The 26675-nt window shown below is 45.5% G+C and overlaps 1 protein-coding gene across 1 annotated transcript in view; it reads right to left on the reverse strand.

Moving 5' to 3' along the window:
* Positions 1-7878: 7878 nt before the first annotated feature.
* The window catches only part of LOC310796376 (uncharacterized protein), a gene marked incomplete at both ends in the record, with an annotated part of 42287 nt that continues 23490 nt past the window's right edge, over positions 7879-26675 (reverse strand). The window contains 3 exons of the mRNA XM_083658564.1: positions 7879-9312; positions 20102-20234; positions 21760-23144. Of these exons, the coding sequence (XP_083514690.1) occupies positions 7879-9312; positions 20102-20234; positions 21760-23144 (2952 nt within the window). The remainder of the gene's footprint in view (positions 9313-20101; positions 20235-21759; positions 23145-26675) is intronic.

The raw sequence follows: 26675 nt of genomic DNA on the forward strand, positions 1-26675 counted from the left end.
TTTTATTTTTACCAGAATCTGTCTCCACTGAGGTACTTGGTTGCGTTTGGAGTGACGATTCCTTTGGCTCAATGAAGCGCTCAGCATCAAGTGTCTAGAGGGAAAGGTAAACAAGTCAGCCCTAACAGCTGTGTGCTTTTCACTACGGTTTTATCAGTCATCTTGGTATGGAGTGGGGCCTGCTCACCAAACCGTTTAAGATTTCACCAAAGCTTCTACAGACTCGTGCTTCACAATTCTTACAACTATGACTGTCACACCAAGATGCAACATCCAAAATGTAGGAAACACGTGTGACTGACTTACCTGTGGCAGGACTGCAGGACACTTGGCCAGTACGAACTCCTGCGGCTGTCTCAGACAGAGAAGGATTGTCCAGCACCAATGACTGAAACCAGTTGTCCGGAATGTGCTTTCCTGTCAGAGGGAAAATGCAGTGGTTGAATGTTACCAAATGGCAAATCACAAACACACGCGCGTGCGTGCACACACACTTTATGTTATGTTACATTTGAAGAAGTTGGGAGTCAAGAGTTTCACTCCTACATTTTCAAGTTATACATACTGTACAATAAACTTGAAAGGACACTGGGATGGACGAAGCAATACCGCAAAGAAACTCACCAGTGGCAATTTGATAGTACAGCTTCCGTGTGTCTGGTGACAAGCCATGAAGGCAGCTGTCATTCTGCCCAAACATCCTGGCTACCGCATCTTGATGCTTACATTGTCCACCCATAATCCCTGCTGGGCACATGCAGCAGCCTATGGCCATGTCCACATGGTAGGTCACTGCAGCATTTGATGAGCTTGCCACAGTGTCGTTGTCTTGGTCTTCCTGTAGCATTGGCATTACGAAATGAAGAGGCCAAGTCAATTTTAGAATGTGTGGAACTAGATTTGAAATATTAATATACATTTTAAATATTACAGTGGACCTGAACAACGCAGTCTCTCCCGATGTCGTCGGTTTTCAACACCTTATGAGAAGTTTGCAGCAGATTGTTGGCAACATCTGTGAGGCGGCGGATGTAGTGTGCCTCCATCCTTGTGTGACCACAAAGTCCACCAACTGTGTCACATTGTAGGCCTTCAGTCGGTGGAGGACCTTCTCTTTTGCCACCCTCATGGCACTTTCCACATAGTTGTTCGTATGGCTCCCTCTGGTGGGCAGTTGTGCCTGCAGGCAGATGGCCCACTCCTTTTGCCGCTTGAAGACCTCCTGCAGGTGTCCCAACAAACTTCGGGTGCTGTGAGGCAATGTGATCATCCATCAGCCTGGTGTAGCCTTCCATGAGAGCTGTTGGTGTGGCAGCATACACCAGACCTTTGAAGGACTTCAGGAGGTGGGCCCTGTGCTGCTTGGGAACCCCATAGAGAGCCCCAGGAACGAGTCCGGAAATCATCGATGCTAACACTCCTGGTTCTTCACTGTTTTCGCAAATGGGACTTTTGAATGGGTTTTTGGCGCGATGCTTCAAATAAGGTCTCTGGGCAACGCAAGATTAATCAAACGCGAACCAGTGTTTAGTAATAGCATCTTCACACATAACCACTTTTATGAGTTCAAGCTTTTACGTGCCGTTAAAAAAGGGCGGCTAGCTAGCAAACGGCTAATACACCGTTCAGTCGACGGGGATAAATACGTCAATAACATCATCACTTCAAAGGACGAACATGGAAATTCTCTTCCCTCACCTGGTTCAGCCCGTTCAGCCCGGGGTAATCAGTGCACACATCAACAACAGTCCAGGTTGATTGCTGAAGTGACGTGGAAGCCTATGCGACACTGTAGTTCTGGATTAGCACAAGCTTTTTACTTCTAGGGCTCGCATTTATGCTTCAAAACTCATGAAAGTGGTCCTCATGTGTGAAGATTATCCGGCTGAACACTGGTTCGCGTTTGATTAAGCTGGCATTGCCCAGAGACCTTATGTTGCGTGTGGCCATGGACGGTGCATGATCAACTTCACACACGGTATGTATCATGTTATACATTCAGGTGTTTACATACTGTGTGTGAAGCTGCTTAATTGATCTCCTCTGCTCCCCATACCTCAGGCTGAACACCTGCAGACAATCGGCTGATTGCTGGGCCTGCAGGTATTTAAGCTGGCTTGCTGCTGGGACACGGTAGTCTACATCCTGAATCCAGCCCAGCAGCACCAGCATGCACAACTTTTTTACTTCCTGACATTAGTACAGCTTCTTTCGATCCCCGCTCCCTCCCAGCTGCTGTCGTTGTGTCCTTGGGGGAGACACTTAACCCTCCTTGCTCCCGATGGTGTGTAGGCACCCTGCGTGGCAGCCTGCCGCCATCGGCGTATTAATGGGTGAATGTAGACTATCTACTGATTGTAAAGCGCTTTGGATAAAAGCGCTATATAAATGCAGACCATTTACCATTTATTTCCTGTCCTACACTATTGGATGAACTGATTAATCAGGTGTGCCTGATCATTGTTGTGACTGCAGCACACCTGACATTAATCAGTTCATCCAATAGTGATGACAGGAAATAAAGCTGTACTAATTTCAGGAAGTAGTGGAGTTGTGCATGTAGCCCATTGGTTTGTTACTTTGTTGCCCATTTCTTTCCTTTATTAGGTCCTGGCACAATAGGTGCCAGGCTTTATTGTTTTAGTTTAACCTGGCAGTTTGGTAGTTGTTTTTCGTTCTTAGTTTTAGTTTAGTTATTCTAAATTATTCTTTGAACGTTTTTCAATTGTTAGTTTAAGGAGAGGGGCTGGCTTCGACGGCCCTATATGGGCCAGCCCAGACCCCTCTCCCTTTTGTTTATTTCGGCCAAACTGTCAGGTTATTTTGTTTTATGGTTTTGGGCCTTTTCCTTAGATACTTTGGGAAAAAAAGGAAAATAAAAACCCTATTATTTTGATTCTTGTGTGGTGTCCTTTATGTTGTGGTTTCCACTTGAGCCTTATTTTCTGTTATGTGTGGAGGCCGTAACACCTTATTTGAAGCATCACGGCAAAAATCCATTCAAAAATCCCATTGACAGAAACAGTGAAGAACCAGGAAGTCCGGGACTTCCGCGTTCTGACTACAAAAATACGTCATCCCCGGGGGCTCTCTATTTGAACTGGACCACAGCCATCGCCACATGGCCTGAAGGAGGTGGAACACACAAAGGACCAATGTGGCTCTGGGGAATGCTCCATGCAGTGCCTGCCTAATCTGTCCTAAGGGCAGATTAAGGCCGATTAAGCCCCCGACTCGCGTCCCAGAAGCCGCTCACGGATCACAACAAGCCCAAGCGGTCACGCATCGGCCCTCGTCACCTCCTGCTGGCCATCAGGAAGGATGAGGAGTTCGACAAGCTGCTGGCCGCACCGTCTCTGGAGGAGGCGTTCTGCCTAGAAAACCAACAAGACGACCAAAAAGATGCCTTGACAGGTGCATGACAATAGTCATGGCGGGCAATCCGATTTGGGATCGACTTTAGAGAGTTCTGCTTTGATGACAAAGAATTCAGCTCTATATGTTGCCAGCAAGAATGGCAGAGGAAAAACGTTGGGTGCGGCTCAAGCCTTGGCTGGTAGCACAGGTGGACAGTGGGCTTAGAGAGTTCTGCTTTGATGACAAATAATTCAGCTCTATATGTTGCCAGCAATGATGGCAGTGACAAAACGTCGGGTCCGGCTCAAGCCTTGGCTAGTCGCTCAGCTTGCACATACACCAGCAAGAAGGTGGACATGAGCACCCTGAATGAAGACCTTGGCAAGCTGACGTCTCAGATCGTGGAGTCCCCGGAGGAGCTGAAGAGCCAGATGGAGAAGATGAGGGAGAAAGCGAAGGACATTTTTGACCTCTAACTTGATTTGACTAAGAGACATATAACTAACATACATATCTCACTCACAGGTTTCATCAAGAAGAAAGAAGACTTGGATAGGAACTTTTAGTCCATTTCTGGCTCATAAAAAAAAAAATCTATATATATCTATATATCTATCTATCCATCTATATATGCCTACGTTTTTTATTTTAGGGTGGGGTGGCGCCCTGGCGCCCTCTAGTGGCCGGCCGCCACTGCCAAGATCCCGCATTGGTTGAACACCAATCTGTTCAATAGATTTATCATCGGTATTTGATGACCCCAACTTGGTGCTGAGGGATACAAGTCGACATCAAATGACCTGGAGTTCATTGAAAAGATGATGCAAGCTAAACGCATCAGAAAACTGCAAAATGGCCTTTCTGTGTGGAGTTTGCATGTTCTCCCCGTGCCTCCCGGGGGTCTCCTTCATATAGGAACCCCCTTCACAAAAACATGCAACATCCTGGTTGCTTATATGGTTCCTCCTCTGATCGTTAAGGGCGCCTGTTCAGAGGGAGGGGAACTGGTTGGAATAGCGTGAACCTCCCACGTGCTATGTCCTACCGGTGAAGCTTCCTCTGGCAGGTGAAAAGAAGCGGCTGACTTGACTGCCCATGTCTCGGAGGATGCATGGAATCAGTCTCGGCCCTCCCCAGATCGGCAGAGGATGGAGTAGCAACCAGGATTGAGTAATTCAAATGAGCACTAAAACGGGGGATAAAAATGGGATAAAAAAAAGGAAAAAACATAAAAAAAAAAAAAAAAAAAAACTGCAGGGTGACCTGGCCGAGGTGCAGAGGAAACTGCAGGGTGACCTGGCCGAGGTGCAAATGAACAGTGAAACAATGTCCTTGGAGCGGAACTTAGCTTAACTTAGCCCAGGCCGAACTTGCAGAGTTTCCATCCTGTGAGGAGATCATCAACTTGGCTAGGATGTCCCTCCAGACGAGTTGTCCTTCAACTGAGGTCATGTGGCTGGACCCCAAGTCTGGCCCAGCTGAAGAAGGGCGATGTCCAGAGACTCATAGCGCAGAAGAGAGACCTCATCGCTCAGAAGAAGACTATGCTGGAAGACAAGTAATGATATTTGTGTAGTTTGAGCCGCATGTCTTGAGACAGTGAAGATGGCCATTGCTACTGGAGGAAGCAAGCGGAGCGGGAGACTGGGCAGCAAGAAAAAAACATGCAGAAGATCAGATCGTCATCCGACCAGTGACGACAACATCCGAAGTCGGTCCCCGGGCGCTGTACGAGAAAGCGACCACTGCTCCTGGCCTGCCCCCCGGAGGAAAGGACAAAGCCAGGATGGGTTAAATGCAGAGGACAAATTTCACCGGCCACCGTCAGCATGTGTGTGTTGTGGCCCTCCGTGCATGTGTTGATTGTAATCGTGTGACAATAAAGACGGGCTTGTCAGTCTGAAATCGTGATCGTGAGAAGAGTCCTAAGCAGCTGGTGACAAAGCAGCTGATGAGCGAATAACCACGCTCAACAAATTTACGTCATTTGACGCGCCCGGCGCTCCACCCACGCGCCCTTCACGGCAGGGTGAGCATAATTCAAGCTTTATTCAGCCTTAAATCCGAATTTACAAAAGTAGAGGACTCTGAGACCAATGAAGCCCTTCAAATGAAGCTGGAAGCAGAAAGGTCGAAGAGAATAGCCAGTCGCAGATGAATGTTGCATTTAGTCTTTTAGTTATTTTGTTTCCCCTTTATGTTAATAAAGATTGTATAGGCCTACATATAAAAAAAAAAAAGAAAAAAGAAAAGTAAGACAGGCTATATATCTCTGTCCTTGAAAGCGCTCGAAAATATTTATACTCGTGAGTGGCGATATCATTTTCTGAAGGTTTTGATAATTTAGGGGCTATAAACCTTTATTGTTATATTGATAGACTTGTATCTTTATTTATAAAGGGCGGCGCACATGCGCGGCAGGGACAATTAAATAACCCCCGCTGTTTTCCCACCCGGCGCTATGTGGCCAGTGGCGTGCCTGACCAAGTTGGTGCCCTAGGCAAGATTTTTGCTGGTGCCCCCCCCAAAGAAAATATAATAAAAATTATATCGCAGCTAATTCCACCACTGCAGTGCAGTCTCAGAATTGCCCTTCCCCAGTGGCGCTGAAAGTACAGTCCTTTTAGGTAGGGGGTGCTGTAAGGAAGGGAACCTTATTTGACGTTTTTTGGACTTTCATCCATATTTAGAAGAATATTTAATTTTAAATTACCATTAGGATTATACTGTTGTGATGTCATTATTCAGTATCCTCTCCTTTTCTCACTCACTTTCATGTAAGCACCTGTCATTTTACACTACAACAGACAGCAACATGTGCCTAATGGGTGCTACTATAATAGCCTACATATAACATTAATACATCGCAAAAAGGAGGACAAATGACATCAAAATAAGTTATTTCTTTTAAAAAGCACTTAACTCTCCACAAGTGCTAGACCCTCCCCCGGGGTCTGAGCTTTGGCGCTGGTCCAGGCTTCACGGTTGACTGTGGGGGAAAAGCCACCGGGTCCAGCGCAGTGAGGCGTCTCCACAGACGGCAGGAGAGCCTCTGTCACAGGCTGGAGAGCGGCGGAGAGAGAAGGCACTCCTATAAGATTCCCAGCTATCTTTCCCACAGTGCCCTGCCTATCGCAGGAACCTGGCCCTGGTTTGCCACCCACCCAGATGCTGCCTATCTTCACCGCCGGTAGCCGTAAACTAATGGCGTGCGAACGGCACCCACCCGTCCACCCTCCACTAATGAGTGCAGGTATTTGCTCGGCTGGGCTGCTGCCCTGTAACGTTGCACCGAGCTCCGCTCTCCAGACACGAATGTGCTTCTTCGACTTTCCCCTTTCAATCCTACCCCGCATGCTCGAGCACAGGTGTGATCACTTGCCTCATCAGCACAGGTGTGATCACTTGCCTCATCAGCACGGGTGCAATTCCCCCCCACCCCCCAGACATACAGCCTCACTCATTAGGCTACAGTATTTTTAATGTTTAAATTTTGTAATAGCCTAAAGATTTTTTTGAGTAAAATGTCCCTTGTTTATACTGGCTAAGCCTTGGCTGCTGGAAGGTTTTGGTGCATGCTTGTCAGGGTTATGAATTCTGTGGGTGTGGAAGGGGGGGGGGGGTAGACGACTAAAATCCATTAAAATCCACTCCACTCGTTTAAAGTGAACAATTTTATACATGATTTCAAACGTGACCTCTATGACCCCTTCAGTTACGCTGATCCAGCTCCAGAGCCTGAGTAAAAATCAAACTTAACTTTTGTGTCATATTGTACCATTGACTTTGAGTGTAAAGGTCAGGCCAATCACAGGTCAAGTTACAGTCAATAATAAACCTCAATGCTTCATGATAGTGGTACGCAGGAAGTATAAATCCTTACAACCGTGGACAAGCCTTGGTCCTTCCAGTAAAACATGCCATTTGTAAACATTAAAAGCTCACAAACATTTTCAGAAAGTTCAGCTTTAACAATGATTTAAGACTGAAATAATTACAATTTCAACTTAGTAAAAATAATGTTCTACAGAAAGAGAGAACAGGGTGAGTGATTGTTTAAATATTTACATTTAAAATAATGTGCGTCTATTTCAAACAATAATTGTTCTATATAAGGTTGTTAGGCACCCATGGAAATTAAACATGTTCTGTAGCTAAAACTTTAGAATTATGACACTAAAACCAAAATGGTCTTTTTGCTCAACTGACTCCAGGGCTCACCTTTGACCCCACAATCACCATGTTGCTAAAACTGCTTCAGACGTCTAATCAGAGCGACACTACTTAACACCAAGTTACCACATTTACCACTTTCCTCATAAGCCTATTCTCTGCTCCATCACACATTCATGAAGATCAATTTATTCCAAAAAATCTGTGATCACCTGATTAATTTTGTGTAGGCCTATAGTTGCCTACACACACACACACACACACACACACACACACACACACACACACACACACACACACACACACACACACACACACACACACACCTCACATTAACATCCCATAACATCACAGAGAAGCCTCAGCTTGACACACTTTGATATCAATGGTCTCTGCATCACCAGCCTCTCCAACTTCAAAATATGGGTAGAGTTTCTCAGTGAAAGTGTCTTTGTGAGTGAGGATGTGAGTGTTGTCCTCAGAGTTGTAGAAGGACAGCTCGCCCATGTCATAGTCCAGCTGGACTCTGATCCTCTGGAGACTCTTCTTCACTGTGAGGGTCTCACAAAGCCAATTAGTGTATTTTCCACTGCGGTGCCATAAACACCAGATTCCATATGATGGTGTGGCAAATGCCTCCCCCTTCCTCTCAACTGACTCTTTAGCCACACCCAGAATCCATTCAGGATGATCTCCCACCTCCACCTCCCAGCTGTGTTTCCCTGAGCTGAAGCCCTCAGAGCCCAGAACATTGACATACTTAGTGTTTCTCTCTGGGTTGTCAGGGAGCTGCTGCTTTGTGTCTGCATCTCTCACACTGGTCAGGTCATCAGAGAGAGAGAGACGGCAGTTTGCAGTGTTTGGGTCCAGAATGACAGGACTGAACTTAACCTTCCCCTTCATCTTCTCCCAGACTCTGAAGGACAGGTTGCCCAGGTGTTTGGCCACATCTATCAGTGCTCCTGAGACCAGCTGTGGATCTGACAGTGAGCACTGGGCTCTGACTCTGGTCTGAGTAGCTTTATAACTGGTGAGGAACGGCACATTGTGTTTCTGTAGGTCGTCTTCAACAGCAGAGATGCTGTCTGAGAGAGAGGAGATCTTCTCCTGAATGATCTTCATTTCTCTGGTGATAGTCTTCCTCTTCTGCTGCTCTTCCTCCCTCAGAGCCGTCACTCTGGCCTCCTCTTCCTCTTTCAGGAACTGGTGGAGCTTGTTGAACTCTGCTCTGATCTGCCTCTCTGTGGCCTCCAGCTGTTTCTTGGTGTGTTGAACCACTTTGTAGTATTTCTTCTCCACGTCTTTGTATTTGTCCCTCTTGTCCTGTAGAGACTTTAAGTCAGGTTTCAGCTGCTCCTTCAGCTCACTGATTGCTTCTTCTATAGGAACCACCTTGTGACCTTGGTGGTGAGGGAACTCACAGACAGGACACACAGCTCTCTGTTCCTCCTTACTGAACCATTTAGACACTTCTGGATGTGTACACACCACCTCCTCTTTCTCCTCTTCAGCCGTCTCAGATGACCCAGCTTTCTGCCTAAAGGCGTCAGCTACTTTCTTCAGTGTAAAGTTCACTATAAAATCCTTTGATATTTTTCTTTTACAAATTGGACAGTTTTTGTTTTTAGCTTGTTCACAAAATTGTTTCAGGCAGCTGGAACAGAAGCTGTGGTCGCAGCTCAGAGACACAGGATCTCTAAAAGTCTCTGAACATATATGGCAACTCAAGTAACTTTCAAAAACATCCAGTTTCTCCGCCATTTGCTTTGGTATCCAAAATATCTTTCAATAGCAACACTCACCAAATCACATCCACGCAACTTGCTGCTTACAGTCCTCCAAATCTATGTGTTTCAGTAGCGATCTCACACCCTGGAATGACGTCTCTGCTCTGTCCTCAATGTCAAAGTCTGCTTTTAATTTCACCTGCCTCTGTCATGCGTTAATTATTCATGAGATTCTTCTTGGAGTTCCGCTGTGCTCAGAGCCTCCTGGTGCGTAATCCTAAGTGCGTATATCCATGCAATGAAAAGGAGGATCACATGACAGGTAGATCCTCAGTGTGACACAGTGATGATCACATGACAGGTAGATCCTCAGTGTGACACAGTGATGACGGATCACATGACAGGTAGATCCTCAGTGTGACACAGTGATGATCACATGACAGGTAGATCCTCAGTGTGACACAGTGATGGTCACATGACAGGTAGATCCTCAGTGTGACACAGTGATGGTCACATGACAGGTAGATCCTCAGTGTGACACAGTGATGATCACATGACAGGTAGATCCTCAGTGTGACACAATGATGATCACATGACAGGTAGATCCTCAGTGTGACATAGTGATGATCACATGACAGGTAGATCCTCAGTGTGACACAGTGATGATCACATGACAGGTGGATCCTCAGTGTGACACAGTGATGATCACATGACAGGTAGATCCTCAGTGTGACACAGTGATGACGGATCACATGACAAGTAGATCGTCAGTGTGACACAGTGATGATCACATGACAGGTAGATCCTCAGTGTGACACAGTGATGGTCACATGACAGGTGGATCCTCAGTGTGACACAGTGATGGTCACATGACAGGTAGATCCTCAGTGTGACACAGTGATGACGGATCACATGACAGGTAGATCCTCAGTGTGACACAGTGATGGTCACATGACAGGTAGATCCTCAGTGTGACACAGTGATGACGGATCACATGACAGGTAGATCCTCAGTGTGACACAGTGATGATCACATGACAGGTAGATCCTCAGTGTGACACAGTGATGATGGATCACATGACAGGTAGATCCTCAGTGTGACACAGTGATGATCACATGACAGGTAGATCCTCAGTGTGACACAGTGATGGTCACATGACAGGTAGATCCTCAGTGTGACACAGTGATGACGGATCACATGACAGGTAGATCCTCAGTGTGACACAGTGATGGTCACATGACATGTAGATCCTCAGTGTGACACAGTGATGGCGGCTCACATGACAGGTAGATCCTCAGTGTGACACAGTGATGGTCACATGACAGGTAGATCCTCAGTGTGACATAGTGATGATCACATGACAGGTAGATCCTCAGTGTGACACAGTGATGACGGATCACATGCCAGGTAGATCCTCAGTGTGACACAGTGATGATCACATGACAGGTAGATCCTCAGTGTGACACAGTGATGATCACATGACAGGTAGATCCTCAGTGTGACACAGTGATGATCACATGACAGGTAGATCCTCAGTGTGACACAGTGATGACGGATCACATGACAGGTACAGTAGATCCTCAGTGTGACACAGTGATGGTCACATGACAGGTAGATCCTCAGTGTGACACAGTGATGATCACATGACAGGTAGATCCTCAGTGTGACACAGTGATGATCACATGACAGGTAGATCCTCAGTGTGACACAGTGATGACGGATCACATGACAGGTAGATCCTCAGTGTGACACAGTGATGATCAAAACCTTTTGTGCTGTTGAATACATCAGTGAATTACATGACAGTGAATTACAGTGAAGTACATTCTCCCTGTGGTGGTTTTCATTCCATTAATGGGAAAAGCTGCCATCTGATTTGAGATAAGAAAGATAGTACTCCACTGACCCCTGCTGGGGACATTCAGGTACCACAGTGACAATTGGCAGACAATGCCAAGGCAATCAAGCATAATTCAAGTACAGGAAAGTAATAGAATAAATCCTAAGATAAAAGGGGTAGGGTAGTGACTGTGACTGCTGACTGGCACAAGTGTCACTGATGGTGTTTTAGAGTGTTGATTTTGTGATCAGGAGATGGTGTTGTTGTTTCTCTACATTTTACTGTTCTGCCCATCTACCTTGTATGTAATGATAATGCACCTTCATTTGAAGACAAAAAACAGAGAGATAAAGGATAGAAATAGGACCCCATATTGTTTGACAATTCTAACAATCTCTACACAACAGAAATACCAAGGCCCTAACACAATGCTTGAATAATTTTAACAGCAGAAAGTCAGAAAGTAAAGAAATTAATTCAATGCATTTTCCAAATACATAGTGAACTTAATTTGTGTATAATAAAAATGATAAAGCACAGAAAGATAAAATATACACATATCTAGAAACGTAATGTGCAATGTATTTTTAGTTCAGAAACGTGATATTCTACGTATCCATGGATTGCGCAAACGATACCGACATTTTATTCTGGTGACCAGGCTGGTTCAATTCCCTTTTTTTTCTGTGTGGAGTTTGCATGTTCTCCCTGTGTTCTCCTGGTTTCCTCCACAGTCCGCTGGATTAGACTGTAAATTGTCCTCTAAAGGTATGAATGTGAGTTCGCCCTGACATAGATTCACCTGTGTACCTGCCTTCCACCCAATGCATGCTGGGATAGGCTCCAGTCCCCCAAGTTCATACATGTGTTTAATATTCAGATATACTTTGCCAGAATAAAATGAGTCAGAATAAATCACTCTGTGAACAGTGAACAGTCTGATTCTCAACCAACACAGTTTTTATTAAATTCAATTAAATTCAATTAAATTCAATTAATTTCAATTCAAATGGCTTTATTCACATGACATCATACTGTACATAATTGCCAAAGCAAGCGTTTAGACATTCAAAAGCCAAACATTAATTAGAAAATGTAATCAAAACAAAACATAAAACATATCAAAAGACAAACAAATGATGTGTTGTCAGATATAACAGCAGCAGCAAAGAACAAATAACAGTAAAGAAACAAACTACAGGACAAATCAGATGATCTGTTGTCAGATATAACAGCAACGTGTATCAGGTGACCGTAACTGTCACTCACTGTCTCTCAGTTTATGGCTCACTGCCATAAACCCAGCGCCTCTAACCAATGAAGACGTCTGCTTTGGTACGTGTCTTTGAAATGTCTCTGTGACATCTTCTACCACGAGTATCAACTTTTTCTGCTGCTTGGGAGTTTTTTTAGCACATCTCTTAACCTACATAAAGGGACTGTTGTACGAGCTGCTTAGCAAGCAGTGAGGAGACGCTCCTGAAAGAGGCTACCTCCAGTGATGCTGTTTGTCCTCTCTCCTCCTTCACACTTTAGCCCAACACAATCACCACAATAACATGTCAGCATTGTATTTCTGCTGATATGTACAATCTCAACGTAAAATGAAACAAAACTTCTGTCTTTTATTCCTAATCAGATATGTATTTAACCATCAGCATCAACAGAAAATAACAGGGAATAGTAAAGTGGTTATTTTTGGTTAATAAAATAAATCAAATCAAAACAAAATTGCTTCACAACAATTACAAAAGTCCAAAAAGAGCAAAAGCAAGGTGACGTAAGAAATGCAATACCAAAAAAAAGACACGGCATGTTACTTAAAAATATCTGTATAAACATTAAAAGCTGAGGGCACTTAATATGAACAAGTTTTCACAAATTCATCTGTAACCTATGATTCTTATGTCTTGGATAATTACAGCTTCAATGGAACAAATGATCTATAGTACAGGGCTTTTTGATTATAGTGTACCACTGACTTTGAGTGTAAAGGTCAGGCCAATCACAGTCAGTAATAAACCTCAATGCTTCATGATAGTGGTACATAGGAAGTATAAATCCTCACAACCGTGGACAAGCCTTGGTCCTTCCTGCATAGTAAAACATGCCATTTGTAAACATTAAAAGCTCACACACATTTTCAGAAAGTTTCACTTTAACCAATAATTTAAGACTCATATAATTACAATTTCAACTTAGTGAAAATAATGTTCTACAGAAAGAGAGAACAGGGCGAGTGATTCTTTTTTTATGTTTACACTTAAAAATAATGTGTGTCTATTTCAAACAATAATTGTTCTATATATTTAAGGTTGTTCGGCATCCATGGAAATTAAACATGTTCTGTAGCTAAAACGTTAGAATTATGACACTAAAACAAAAATGGTCTTTTTGCTCAACTGACTCCAGGGCTCACCTTTGACCCCACAATCATTGCTAAAACTGCTTCACACGTCTAATCAGACCCACACTACTTAACACCAAGTTACCACATTTACCACTTTCCTCATAGGCCTATTCTCTCCTCCATCACACATTCATGAAGATCAATTTTTCAAAAGAACCTGTGCCTATGGTTGTCTACCCACACACACACACACACACACACACACACACACACACACACACACACACACACACACACACACACACACACACACACACACACACACACACACACACACACACACACACACACACACACACACACACACCTCATTAACATCCCATAACATCACAGAGAAGCCTCAGCTTGACAAACTTTGATATCAATTGTAACCTGTAGGTTAGGTCACGCCCTGGCATGCCCATAGGTTATTACCCTCACGACACAACCAATCCAGTTAGATCCCATATCAGCCCCCGGAAATAAATACCGGTAACGTAGGTGCCTCCACCTTTCATTCCCCCGGTTGGAGCGTTGCTGTCTGGGCGGCTGAGCACGCTGAGCTGAGCGTGGTTGAGGTAGGCTGAAGGATTGTTTGGTGCGCGCACATTGCCCACTTGCTCAAATGGCTCGTTAAAGCCTGTAACTGTCTTCTAGACGTATCCGTGTGCGGCTGCTGCTGGTCTGGAGACCTGTGTCCCGTCCGACGGGTTGGTACAGCAAGCAAGGTATTGACACTGACTGATCTTTTACCTCACGTGTAACCAATTGATATCCAAGCTAATGCATGTGTGTATCCTTGTGCTGTGCATCAGAAGACGGCGTGTGAAACCCAGCGTGAGTGTGGCCACAAAACGGCGTGTGTGTGTCCAGCGTGTGGTATCATTCACAGCCAAGGTACAATGTTTGGAAATAGTTACTGTAGTGCATTCGAGGTGTAATTATCATTCATGTATTAATGCTTGTTTTTGTATTTCTTTGTACAGCAGAGACTGCCGCTGCTGTTTTGCCTATAGCAACTCTTTTGTAAAACAGGCCACTTGACGTGTCTTTTTATTTCTTTGTTTTATTCTCCCAGCGTTTTATAACTAGAAAGGTCATTTAATCTAACTTTATTACCAAACCTTGTTTGAGGATAGATACATCCTATCAAGGTGCCCGGCCACCTTTTATACAGGAGGACAGCAGAGTGGTTCTTTTGGTTTTCAATGTGCATTTGTTTGACAGTGTGCTTTTGTCATATCTTATTGTAGTGTTTGGTGTGGTTTAAACCACGACTGCGACTCCTCTTATACTGTAGGTGGGCTAAGTCCCTCGTATCATCAATCTATCCTCCATTCCTAATAACTTGTGTTTGGTTAGTTAGTATTGGCCATTCTACCGACTGAACATTTCTTATGCTGTTCCCCTCTCTTTATCAGATTTGTTTTATTGCATAAAATAAATCTATTTTGTATTTGGTATCTCTCTCCCGTCTCTGATTTAACTTGTGGATTCCTGTGCGGGGTGAAACCATATTGGTGATTTCTCTGGTTTAATACCAGTCTTGATTCATACAAGGTATTCTTTGGGTGAAAGTCCTAAGGTGGCGTTGTCGACATTTTAATACAATTGGCCGAGTTACACTCTGGCTCGGTTACAAATTGGCGCTGTCGGCAGGATCCACAGTCAGAGACGTGTGTTTTAACTGGGAGATTTTTATTTTTTATTTTTTTAAGTACGCTCAAGTGGTTTGTTTCTAAGGCAAAACAGCAGTTGGCACCACGGGGGACCGGATCTTCACCTGGCCAAGGAGTCCCAGCATCAACTGCTTACAGCCATGTCGGAACTGCAGGAATTGCGGGAGCTTGTGGCACAGCTCCAGGCAGAAAAAGACGCTCTCATACAGCAACAGGCACCGCCAGGAACGAGTGCCACTAATGACTCTGTCCCCTCTGAGCGTGTGTTCTACTTTCCCAGGGAGAGAAAATGCCCTTTATTTAGAGGGACCCATGGCATTGGAGTAGGGGAGTGGATCGAGGAGGTACGAGCTAGCATGAGAGCTAGACATGTGGGACTCAATGACCAGGCACACTTCGTGTTTGATCATCTAGAGGGAGAAGCTAAAGATGAGATCCGGTATAGGCCACGGGCTGAGCGGGAGGACTCTGAGCGCATTTTTACTATTTTACGGGACCTGTATGGGTGCTCGAAATCTTATGTCTCCCTACAGGAAGATTTCTTTTCACGGAAACAGCTGGAGGGGGAAACATTACAAGAGTACTCTCACGCGCTTAATTGTCTTATGGGGAAAGTTGTTGCTAGCGCCCCTGCTAGAATGACCAATTCCGCTGTGCTACTACGTGACCAATTCATTGAGAATGTTAATGATTCTGCTTTACGCAGGGAACTGAAGCGGCTGGTACGTTGTGATGCCCTCCTGTCTTTGTTAGATGTGCGGGCTGAAGCCATTCGATGGGAACGTGAGAGTAGGCCAAATTCTGGAGCCCCTACATATTCTGTCCCTTCTCTGTGTGCTGCACAGAATTCTAGATTCCAGGGACAGTTTAACCGTCCACCGACTAGTCCCACCAACTCTCAAATAGAGAAGTTAACGGTCATGTTGCAGCAACAACAGGAGCAGATTAATCAGCTGAATCAGAGCCTCCTAAGGATGCAAGCCCCCCCACGCCCCAGCAGGTTTGCCCAGCCCAATACTTTTATTTGCAGACGGTGCCAACAGCCAGGCCACTATGCTAGGGATTGTGAAAATGAAAGGGTCCCATCCCAGCCCAATAACTTTGTTCGTGCCCCACAGGTTGCAGCTACCACGACCTCCCAGCAGGCGGAAAACTAGCTCCCTCGAATGTGCAGAGCCAAACATTTGGAGGGGACCTCAGAGGCTCAACAGATGACGGTCCAGTAGAAAAGACAGTGACAGGCCGGCTGATCGCCCCTTGCCCCCAGGTGACCGTTAAGTTGGCAGGAGTAGAGGTAAATTGCTTGCTTGACACAGGGTCTATGGTGTCAACGATAGTCGAAAGTTTCTTTAAGGAAAACTTTCAGGATAAACTTAAGTCTTGTCATTGGTTACAATTACGGGCTGCAAATGGGTTAGAGATCCCCTACCTCGGTTATATGGAGCTAGATGTTCAGGTGTGTGGCAAGACCATCCCTAAACGAGGGGTTTTGGTTGTTAAGGACCCCCCTGGGCAGTCAAGTCCACCTGAGGTTCCGGGTATTTTGGGAATGAACATCATTCGGGGCTGTTACGATGAACTGTTTACACAGCATGGGCCTGATTTGTTTTCCCTTCCAGCAGTACAGGGTGCCCCTGAGCGATGGCAGCAAGCCCTCCAGTATTGCCACCAGGCTGAGTCACAGACCCCCGCTGTGTTGACAGGCCTTGCTAGGGTTCGTGGTAGGAGACCAGTGTGCATACCAGGCGGCACAATCAAGGTGGTAGCTGCAACCTGTTCCGCTCGGCTCGGGTCCGCGGGGGGCGTATTGTTAGAGCCATTGACCAACGGTAGTCAGCTACCTGAAGGGCTGTTAGTGTCTCCTGCCCTTGTACGCGTCAGTCGAGGTACAGCCTACATACCAGTTGTTAATGTTGGCCTTTCTGCAGTTACACTTCACCACCGCTGCTCACTAGGGCTTTTGACAAAAGCGGAAGTTGCAAACCTACCAACAGGGATCAGTGAGGTTAGGAATGAGTCGGGACAGGTCACTGTAACTGTTAACTCCCAGGCTGGGAAGGCTAGCACAGTGCAGGAGCAGATTCAAGCACTCGACCTAACTGTTCTCCCAGAGGCAGAGCAGTGTCAAGTTAGAAGACTACTGTTGAAACATCAGTCAGTGTTCTCTGCTTTTGAGGGGGACCTTGGCTGTACCAACCTGATCTCACATGAAATTCCCTTACTCGATGACGTACCTGTAAGACAAAGGTATCGGCGCATTCCCCCGTCTGATTATGAGGCTGTTAAAACCCATATAAACCAGCTGTTAGAGACCCAAGTGATTAGGGAGAGTAGTAGCCCCTACGCCGCACCCATCGTCCTGGTTCGGAAGAAGGATGGCAGCCTTCGCCTGTGTGTGGACTACCGACAGTTAAACCGGAAGACGAGAAAGGACGCTTTTCCTCTCCCCCGAATAGAGGAATCATTGGACGCGCTGTCGGGAGCCAAGTGGTTCTCCACAATGGACCTGGTGAGTGGCTACAACCAGGTACCAGTAGCAGAACAGGACAAGCCAAAGACTGCTTTTTGCACCCCGTTTGGACTGTTTGAGTTCAACCGGATGCCATTCGGGCTCTGTAATGCACCAGGTACATTCCAGCGCCTCATGGAAAGAATGTTTGGTGCACAAAACTGTCAATCACTACTGTTGTACTTAGACGACATTATTGTTTTTTCTTCCAGCGTGGGGGAACATCTGAGCCGTCTGGATCCTGTGTTGAGCCGGTTGCATCAGGAGGGACTTAAAGTGAAATTGGAGAAATGCTCTTTCTTTAAAAAAGAAGTGCAGTACCTGGGCCACCTCATCTCGGAGGAAGGTGTTTCCACCGATCCAAGTAAGATATCGACCGTTGCAAATTGGCCTCATCCCACTAATGTTTCTGAACTCAAATCCTTTCTAGGCTTCGCTAGTTACTACAGGCGCTTTGTGGAAGGGTTTTCTAAATTGGCTGCACCACTGAATCGGTTAGCGGCAGAACTTTTAGAAGGAAGAACTCGTAAAGGCCGTAGAGTGTTGCTGGGGAACGCCTGGTCGGAGAGCTGTGAAAACAGCTTCCAAGAGCTCAAGGCCCGGCTGGTAAGCGCCCCCATCTTGGCGTTTTCTAACTTCTCCCTCCCGTTCATCCTTGAGGTTGATGCCAGTCACTGTGGTTTGGGCGCAGTCTTGTCCCAGGAACAAGAGGGCAAAGTGAGGCCAGTCGCTTATGCTAGTCGAAGCCTACACCCTGCAGAGAAAAACTACAGCTCCATGAAATTAGAATTCCTCGGGATGAAGTGGGCGATGACTGAGAAGTTCAAGGAGTATTTGTGGGGGCAGGAATGTGTGGTGTGGACTGATAATAATCCTCTTTGCCATTTAGAAACGGCAAAACTGGCAGCTACCGAGCAGCGATGGGTTGGAGAGATGTCTGCGTTTAACTACAGCGTCCGGTACCGCCCGGGGCGCACCAACAAGAACGCGGACGCATTGTCAAGACAACCCTCACATCAGACACCGCCGGGGACAGCCGTACCTGTGGCCCTACAGTTAGCCAGCGGAGGGTGTAGGCCTGAACATGTTGTACAGTCTGCTGTAATTGCCTTGCCATCTCGCACCCCCACTGATCTGCAGGCACTCCAGCAAGCTGATCCGGCTATTGGGCCTTTCCTCCATTTTTGGCGGGAACAACGGATGCCAAGCCGGGGCGAAAAGGAGAGCCTGGACCCCCAAGTGCGTGGGCTGATACGGCAGTGGGGTCGGATTGTCGAAGCACACAGCATCTTATACCGCCGGTTCTTCCGTCCAGATGGAGGGGAGGAGGTCCGTCAACTGCTGTTGCCACAGACCCTCAAGGAGGAGGTCCTAATGCAGCTGCACCAGAACCACGGCCACCAGGGGGTAGAGCGGACCACGGAGCTGGCCAGACAGAGATGCTACTGGCCAGGGATGGACCAAGAGATAAAGGAGTGGTGTAAAAACTGTGAGCGCTGTACGATTGCCAAGGCTACCCAACCACAGATTCGGGCACCCATGGGTCACCTGCTAGCAGCAAGACCTAATCACATTCTGGCCATCGATTTCACCGTGTTGGAGCCCTCCAGGGATGGTAAAGAACATGTTTTAATTATGACTGACGTTTTCTCTAAATTCACTCAGGCTATACCCACTAAGGACCAGAGGGCGGCTACAGTGGCAAAGGCGCTAATCCAGGAGTGGTTCTATCGATACGGGGTCCCAGCCCGTCTGCACTCCGACCAGGGGAGAAACTTTGAGAGCGCCTTGGTTCAGCAGCTGTGTGAACTATATGGAGTACAGAAGACGCGCACCACCCCCTACCACCCGCAGGGGAACGGTCAGTGTGAGAGATTCAATCGCACCCTACACAACCTGCTGCGTACACTCCCACCGACACAGAAGAGTCACTGGCCTGAACACCTACCCCAGCTGGTATTTAATTATAACAGTACAGCCCATCAGTCAACTGGCGAGTCGCCACACTTCCTGATGTTTGGGCAAGAGCCTCACCTACCTGTGGACTTCCTTTTAGGCCATCTGCCAGAGCCCACAGCAGGAAACGTGTGCGACTGGGTTGGGGAGCACAGACGACGACTTCAGGTGGCCTGCGATCATGCAAAGGGGCGGATGGAGACTGCAGCCAGGCAGAGGAAGGAAAGACATGACCAAGCAACACTGAGTGAGCCATTGGAGCTGAACCAAGAGGTCTACTTGCGGGACCACTCTGTTCATGGCCGAAATAAAATACAAGACGCATGGAAGCCCACAGTGTACAGGGTAGTGAAAGCTCCCGAGCCCGGGGGAGTGGTATACTCAATAGCCCCAGTGCAGGACCCCACCCGGGTAAGGAACGTGCACAGAACAATGTTAAAATCTGTCCCTTCTCCCGTGTGCATTCAGTACGGCCCATTGGTCCTGGCAGACTGTGTCGGGGATGGTGGTGCTGAAGAGGACCATGGAGATGACCATGAACAGTGGGTGGTCCTGGAGAGACCTGGTCACCGACCCCCCTCCAGTCAGCAGAGTCCTCCGGTAACTGCACCAGTAAGTCCAGTACTATTGGAAATGACTACCCCTCTGTCTCCATCCCCAACAGAACATGTTTCCGGAAGCAGCGAAGCCGCCCGGCGGAGAACCACCAGGACAACAGCTGGCCGGCACCCTAACCCTCACCACCTCCCAGAACCAATACGGGGGGCGGGCAGGAACTCTGAGGAAGCGGGTTGTAGTAGCATGACCACAGCATTTTTTAGACCCTGGGATTAAGTTTACATCGGCGGGTCGCCGATAGAAAATGGGGGGGGAAGATGTAACCTGTAGGTTAGGTCACGCCCTGGCATGCCCATAGGTTATTACCCTCACGACACAACCAATCCAGTTAGATCCCATATCAGCCCCCGGAAATAAATACCGGTAACGTAGGTGCCTCCACCTTTCATTCCCCCGGTTGGAGCGTTGCTGTCTGGGCGGCTGAGCACGCTGAGCTGAGCGTGGTTGAGGTAGGCTGAAGGATTGTTTGGTGCGCGCACATTGCCCACTTGCTCAAATGGCTCGTTAAAGCCTGTAACTGTCTTCTAGACGTATCCGTGTGCGGCTGCTGCTGGTCTGGAGACCTGTGTCCCGTCCGACGGGTTGGTACAGCAAGCAAGGTATTGACACTGACTGATCTTTTACCTCACGTGTAACCAATTGATATCCAAGCTAATGCATGTGTGTATCCTTGTGCTGTGCATCAGAAGACGGCGTGTGAAACCCAGCGTGAGTGTGGCCACAAAACGGCGTGTGTGTGTCCAGCGTGTGGTATCATTCACAGCCAAGGTACAATGTTTGGAAATAGTTACTGTAGTGCATTCGAGGTGTAATTATCATTCATGTATTAATGCTTGTTTTTGTATTTCTTTGTACAGCAGAGACTGCCGCTGCTGTTTTGCCTATAGCAACTCTTTTGTAAAACAGGCCACTTGACGTGTCTTTTTATTTCTTTGTTTTATTCTCCCAGCGTTTTATAACTAGAAAGGTCATTTAATCTAACTTTATTACCAAACCTTGTTTGAGGATAGATACATCCTATCAAGGTGCCCGGCCACCTTTTATACAGGAGGACAGCAGAGTGGTTCTTTTGGTTTTCAATGTGCATTTGTTTGACAGTGTGCTTTTGTCATATCTTATTGTAGTGTTTGGTGTGGTTTAAACCACGACTGCGACTCCTCTTATACTGTAGGTGGGCTAAGTCCCTCGTATCATCAATCTATCCTCCATTCCTAATAACTTGTGTTTGGTTAGTTAGTATTGGCCATTCTACCGACTGAACATTTCTTATGCTGTTCCCCTCTCTTTATCAGATTTGTTTTATTGCATAAAATAAATCTATTTTGTATTTGGTATCTCTCTCCCGTCTCTGATTTAACTTGTGGATTCCTGTGCGGGGTGAAACCATATTGGTGATTTCTCTGGTTTAATACCAGTCTTGATTCATACAAGGTATTCTTTGGGTGAAAGTCCTAAGGTGGCGTTGTCGACATTTTAATACAATTGGCCGAGTTACACTCTGGCTCGGTTACACAATGGTCTCTGCATCACCAGCTCTTCCAACACAGAAATATGGGTAGAGTTTCTCAGTGAAAGTGTCTTTATATCTGTAGATATGAGTGTTGTCCTCAGAGTTGTAGAAGGACAGCTCCCCCATGTCATAGTCCAGCTGGACTCTGATCCTTTGGAGACTCTTCTTCATTGTGACGGTCTCACGAAGCCCAGTAATGTATTTTCCACTGCGGAGCAGTAAAGCCCAGATTCCATATGATGGTGTGACTAATGCCTCCCCCTTCCTCTCAACTGATTCTTTAGCCACACCCATAGTCCAGTCAGGATGATCTCCCACCTCCACCTCCCAGCTGTGTTTCCCTGAGCTGAAGCCCTCAGAGCCCAGAACAGTGACATACTTAGTGTTTCTCTCTGGGTTGTCAGGGAGCTGCTGCTTTGTGTCTGTATCTCTCACACTGGTCAGGTCATCAGACAGAGAGAGGCAGCGGTTTGCAGTGTTTGGGTCCAGAATGACAGGACAGAAGGTGACCTTCCCCTTCATCTTCTCAGAGACTCTGAAGGACAGGTTGCCCAGGTGTTTGGACACATCTATCAGTGCTCCTGAGACCAGCTGTGGATCTGACAGTGAGCACTGGGCTCTGACTCTGGTCTGAGTAGCTTTATAACTGGTGAGGAACGGCACATTGTGTTTCTGTAGGTCGTCTTCGACAGCAGAGATGCTGTCTGAGAGAGAGGAGATCTTCTCCTGAATGATCTTCATTTCTCTGGTGATAGTCTTCCTCTTCTGCTGCTCTTCCTCCCTCAGAGCCGTCACTCTGGCCTCCTCTTCCTCTTTCAGGAACTGGTGGAGCTTGTTGAACTCTGCTCCGATCTGCCTCTCTGTGGCCTCCAGCTGTTTCTTGGAGTATTGAACCACTTCGTAGTATTTCTTCTCCACCTCTTTGTATTTGTCCCTCTTGTTCTGTAGAGACTTTAAGTCAGGTTTCAGCTGCTCCTTCAGCTCACTGACTGCTTCTTCTATAGGAACCACCTTGTGACCGTGGTGGTGAGGGAACTCACAGACAGGACACACAGCTCTCTGTTCCTCCTTACTGAACCATTTAGACACTTCTGGATGTGTACACACCACCTCCACTTTCTCCTCTCCTTTAGCCGTCTCAGATGACCCAGCTTTCTGCCTAAAGGTGTCAGCTACTTCCTTCAGTGTAAAGTTCACTATAAAATCCTTTGATATTTTTCTTTTACAAATTGGACAGTTTTTGTTTTTAGCTTGTTCACAAAATTGTTTCAGGCAGCTGGAACAGAAGCTGTGGTAGCAGCTCAGAGACACAGGATCTCTAAAAGTCTCTGAACATATATGGCAACTCAAGTAACTTTCAAAAACATCCAGTTTCTCCGCCATTTGCTTTGGTATCCAAAATATCTTTCAATAGCAAGACTCACCAAATCACATCCACTTCAACTTGCTGCTTACAGTCCTCCAAATCTATGTGTTTCAGTAGCGATCTCACACCCTGTAATGGCGTCTCTACTCTGTTCAGCAATGTCAAAGTCTGCTTTTAATTTCACCTGGCTCTGTCATGGGTTAATTATTCATGAGATTCTTCTTGGAGTACTGCTGTGCTCAGAACCTCCTGGTGCGTAATCCTAAGTGCGTATATCCATGCAATGAAAAGGAGGATCACATGGCAGGTAGATCCTCAGTGTGACACAGTGATGATCACATGACAGGTAGATCCTCAGTGTGACACAGTGATGACGGATCACATGACAGGTAGATCCTCAGTGTGACACAGTGATGGTCACATGACAGGTAGATCCTCATTGTGACACAGTGATGATCACATGACAGGTAGATCCTCAGTGTGACACAGTGAGGATCACATGACAGGTGGATCCTCAGTGTGACACAGCGATGATCACATGACAGGTAGATCCTCAGTGTGACACAGTGATGATCACATGACAGGTAGATCCTCAGTGTGACACAGTGATGATCACATGACGGGTGGATCCTCAGTGTGACACAGTGATGATCACATGACAGGTAGATCCTCAGTGTGACATAGTGATGATCACATGACAGGTAGATCCTCAGTGTGACACAGTGATGATCACATGACAGGTAGATCCTCAGTGTGACACAGTGATGATCACATGACAGGTAGATCCTCAGTGTGACATAGTGATGACGGATCACATGACAGGTAGATCCTCAGTGTGACACAGTGATGATGGATCACATGACAGGTAGATCCTCAGTGTGACAGTGATGATCACATGACAGGTAGATCCTCAGTGTGACACAGTGATGATCACATGACAGGTAGATCCTCAGTGTGACATAGTGATGATCACATGACAGGTAGATCCTCAGTGTGACATAGTGATGATCACATGACAGGTAGATCCTCAGTGTGACATAGTGATGATCACATGACAGGTAGATCCTCAGTGTGACACAGTGGCGATCACATGACAGGTAGATCCTCAGTGTGACACAGTGATGATCAAAACCTTTTGTGCTATTTGAATACATCAGTGAATTACATGACAGTGAATTACAGTGAATGTGTACACTGTGGTGGTTTTCATTCCATTAATGGGAAAAGCTGCCATCTGATTTGTGATAAGAAAGATAGTACTTCACTGACCCCTGCTGGGGAAATTCAGGTACCACAGTGACAATTGGCAGACAATGCCAAGGCAATCAAGCATAATTCAAGTACAGGAAAGTAATAGAATAAATCCTAAGATAAAAGGGGTAGGGTAGTGACTGTGACTGCTGACTGGCACAAGTGTCACTGATGCTGTTTTAGAGTGTTGATTTTGTGATCAGGAGATGGTGTTGTTGTTTCTCTACATTTTACTCTTCTGCCCATCTACCTTGTATGTAATGATAATGCACCTTAATTTGAAGACAAAAAAAACAGAAAGATAAAGGATAGAAATAGGACTCCATATTGTTTGACAATTCTAACAATCTCTACACAACAGAAATACCAAGGCCCTAACACAATGCTCGAATAATTTTAACAGCAGAAAGTCAGAAAGTAAAGAAATTAATTCAATGCATTTTCCAAAGACAGTGAACTTGATTTTAATTGTGTATAATAAAAATGATAAAGCACAGAAAGAGAAAACATACACATATCTAGAAACGTAATGTGCAATGTATTTTTAGTTCAGAAACGTGATATTCTACGTATCCATGGATTGCGCAAACGATACCGACATTTTATTCTGGTTCAATTCCCTTTTTTTTCTGTGTGGAGTTTGCATGTTCTCCGTGTGTTCTCCTGGTTTCCTCCACAGTCCGCTGGATTAGACTCTAAATTGTCCTCTAAAGGTATGAATGTGAGTTCGCCCTGTCATAGATTCACCTGTGTACCTGCCTTCCACCCAATGCATGCTGGGATAGGCTCCAGTCCCCCGAGCTCATACATGTGTTTAATATTCAGATATACTTTGCCAGAATAAAATGAGTCAGAATAAATCACTCTGTGAACAGTGAACAGTCTGATTCTCAACCAACACAGTTTTTATTAAATTCAATTCAATTAAATTAAATTCAATTCAATTCAAATGGCTTTATTGGCATGACATCATACTGTACATAATTGCCAAAGCAAGCGTTTAGACATTCAAAAGCCAAACATTAATTAGAAAATGTAATCAAAACAAAACATAAAACATATCAAAAGACAAACAAATGATGTGTTGTCAGATATAACAGCAGCAGCAAAGAACAAATAACAGTAAAGAAACAAACTACAGGACAAATCAGATGGTCTGTTGTCAGATATAACAGCAACGTGTATCAGGTGACCGTAACTGTCACTCACTGTCTGTCAGTTTATGGCTCACTGCCATAAACCCAGCGCCTCTAACCAATGAAGACGTCTGCTTTGGTACGTGTCTTTGAAATGTCTCTGTGACATCTTCTACCACGAGTATCAACTTTTTCTGCTGCTTGGGAGTTTTTTTTAGCACATCTCTTAACCTACATAAAGGGACTGTTGTATACGAGCTGCTTAGCAAGCAGTGAGGAGACGCTCCTGAAAGAGGCTACCTCCAGTGATGCTGTTTGTCCTCTCTCCTCCTTCACGCTTTAGCCCAACACAATCACCACAATAACATGTCAGCATTGTATTTCTGCTGATATGTACAATCTCAACGTCAAATGAAACAAACGTCTGTCTTTTATTCCTAATCAGATGTGTATTTAACCATCAACATCAACAGAAATAACAGGGAATAGTAAAGTGGTTATTTTTGGTTAATAAAATAAATCAAATCAAAACAAAATTGCTTCACAACAATTATAAAAGTCCAAAAAGAGCAAAAGCAAGGTGACGTAAGAAATGAAAAAACACGGCATGTTACTTAAAAATATCTGTATAAGCATTAAAAGCTGAGGGCACTTCTTATTCTTATGTCTTGGATAATTACAGCTTCAATGGAACAAACGATCTATAGTGCAGGCCTTGTTGATTATAGTGTACCACTGACTTTGAGTGTAAAGGTCAGGCCAATCACAGGTCAAGTTACAGTCAGTAATAAACCTCAATGCTTCATGATAGTGATACGCAGGAAGTATAAATCCTTATAACCGTGGACAAGCCATGGTCCTTCCTGCATAGTAAAACATGCCATTTGTAAACATTAAAAGCTCACACACATTTTCAGAAAGTTTCACTTTAACCAATAATTTAAGACTCATATAATTACAATTTCAACTTAGTGAAAATAATGTTCTACAGAAAGAGAGAACAGGGCGAGTGATTCTTTTTTTATGTTTACACTTAAAAAATAATGTGTGTCTATTTCAAACAATAATTGTTCTATATATTTAAGGTTGTTCGGCATCCATGGAAAGTAAACATGTTCTTTAGCTAAAACGTTAGAATTATGACACTAAAACAAAAATGGTCTT

The sequence above is a fragment of the Poromitra crassiceps genome (genome assembly GCF_964638095.1).
Source record: "Poromitra crassiceps genome assembly, chromosome: 22".
NCBI lineage: Eukaryota > Metazoa > Chordata > Actinopteri > Beryciformes > Melamphaidae > Poromitra > Poromitra crassiceps.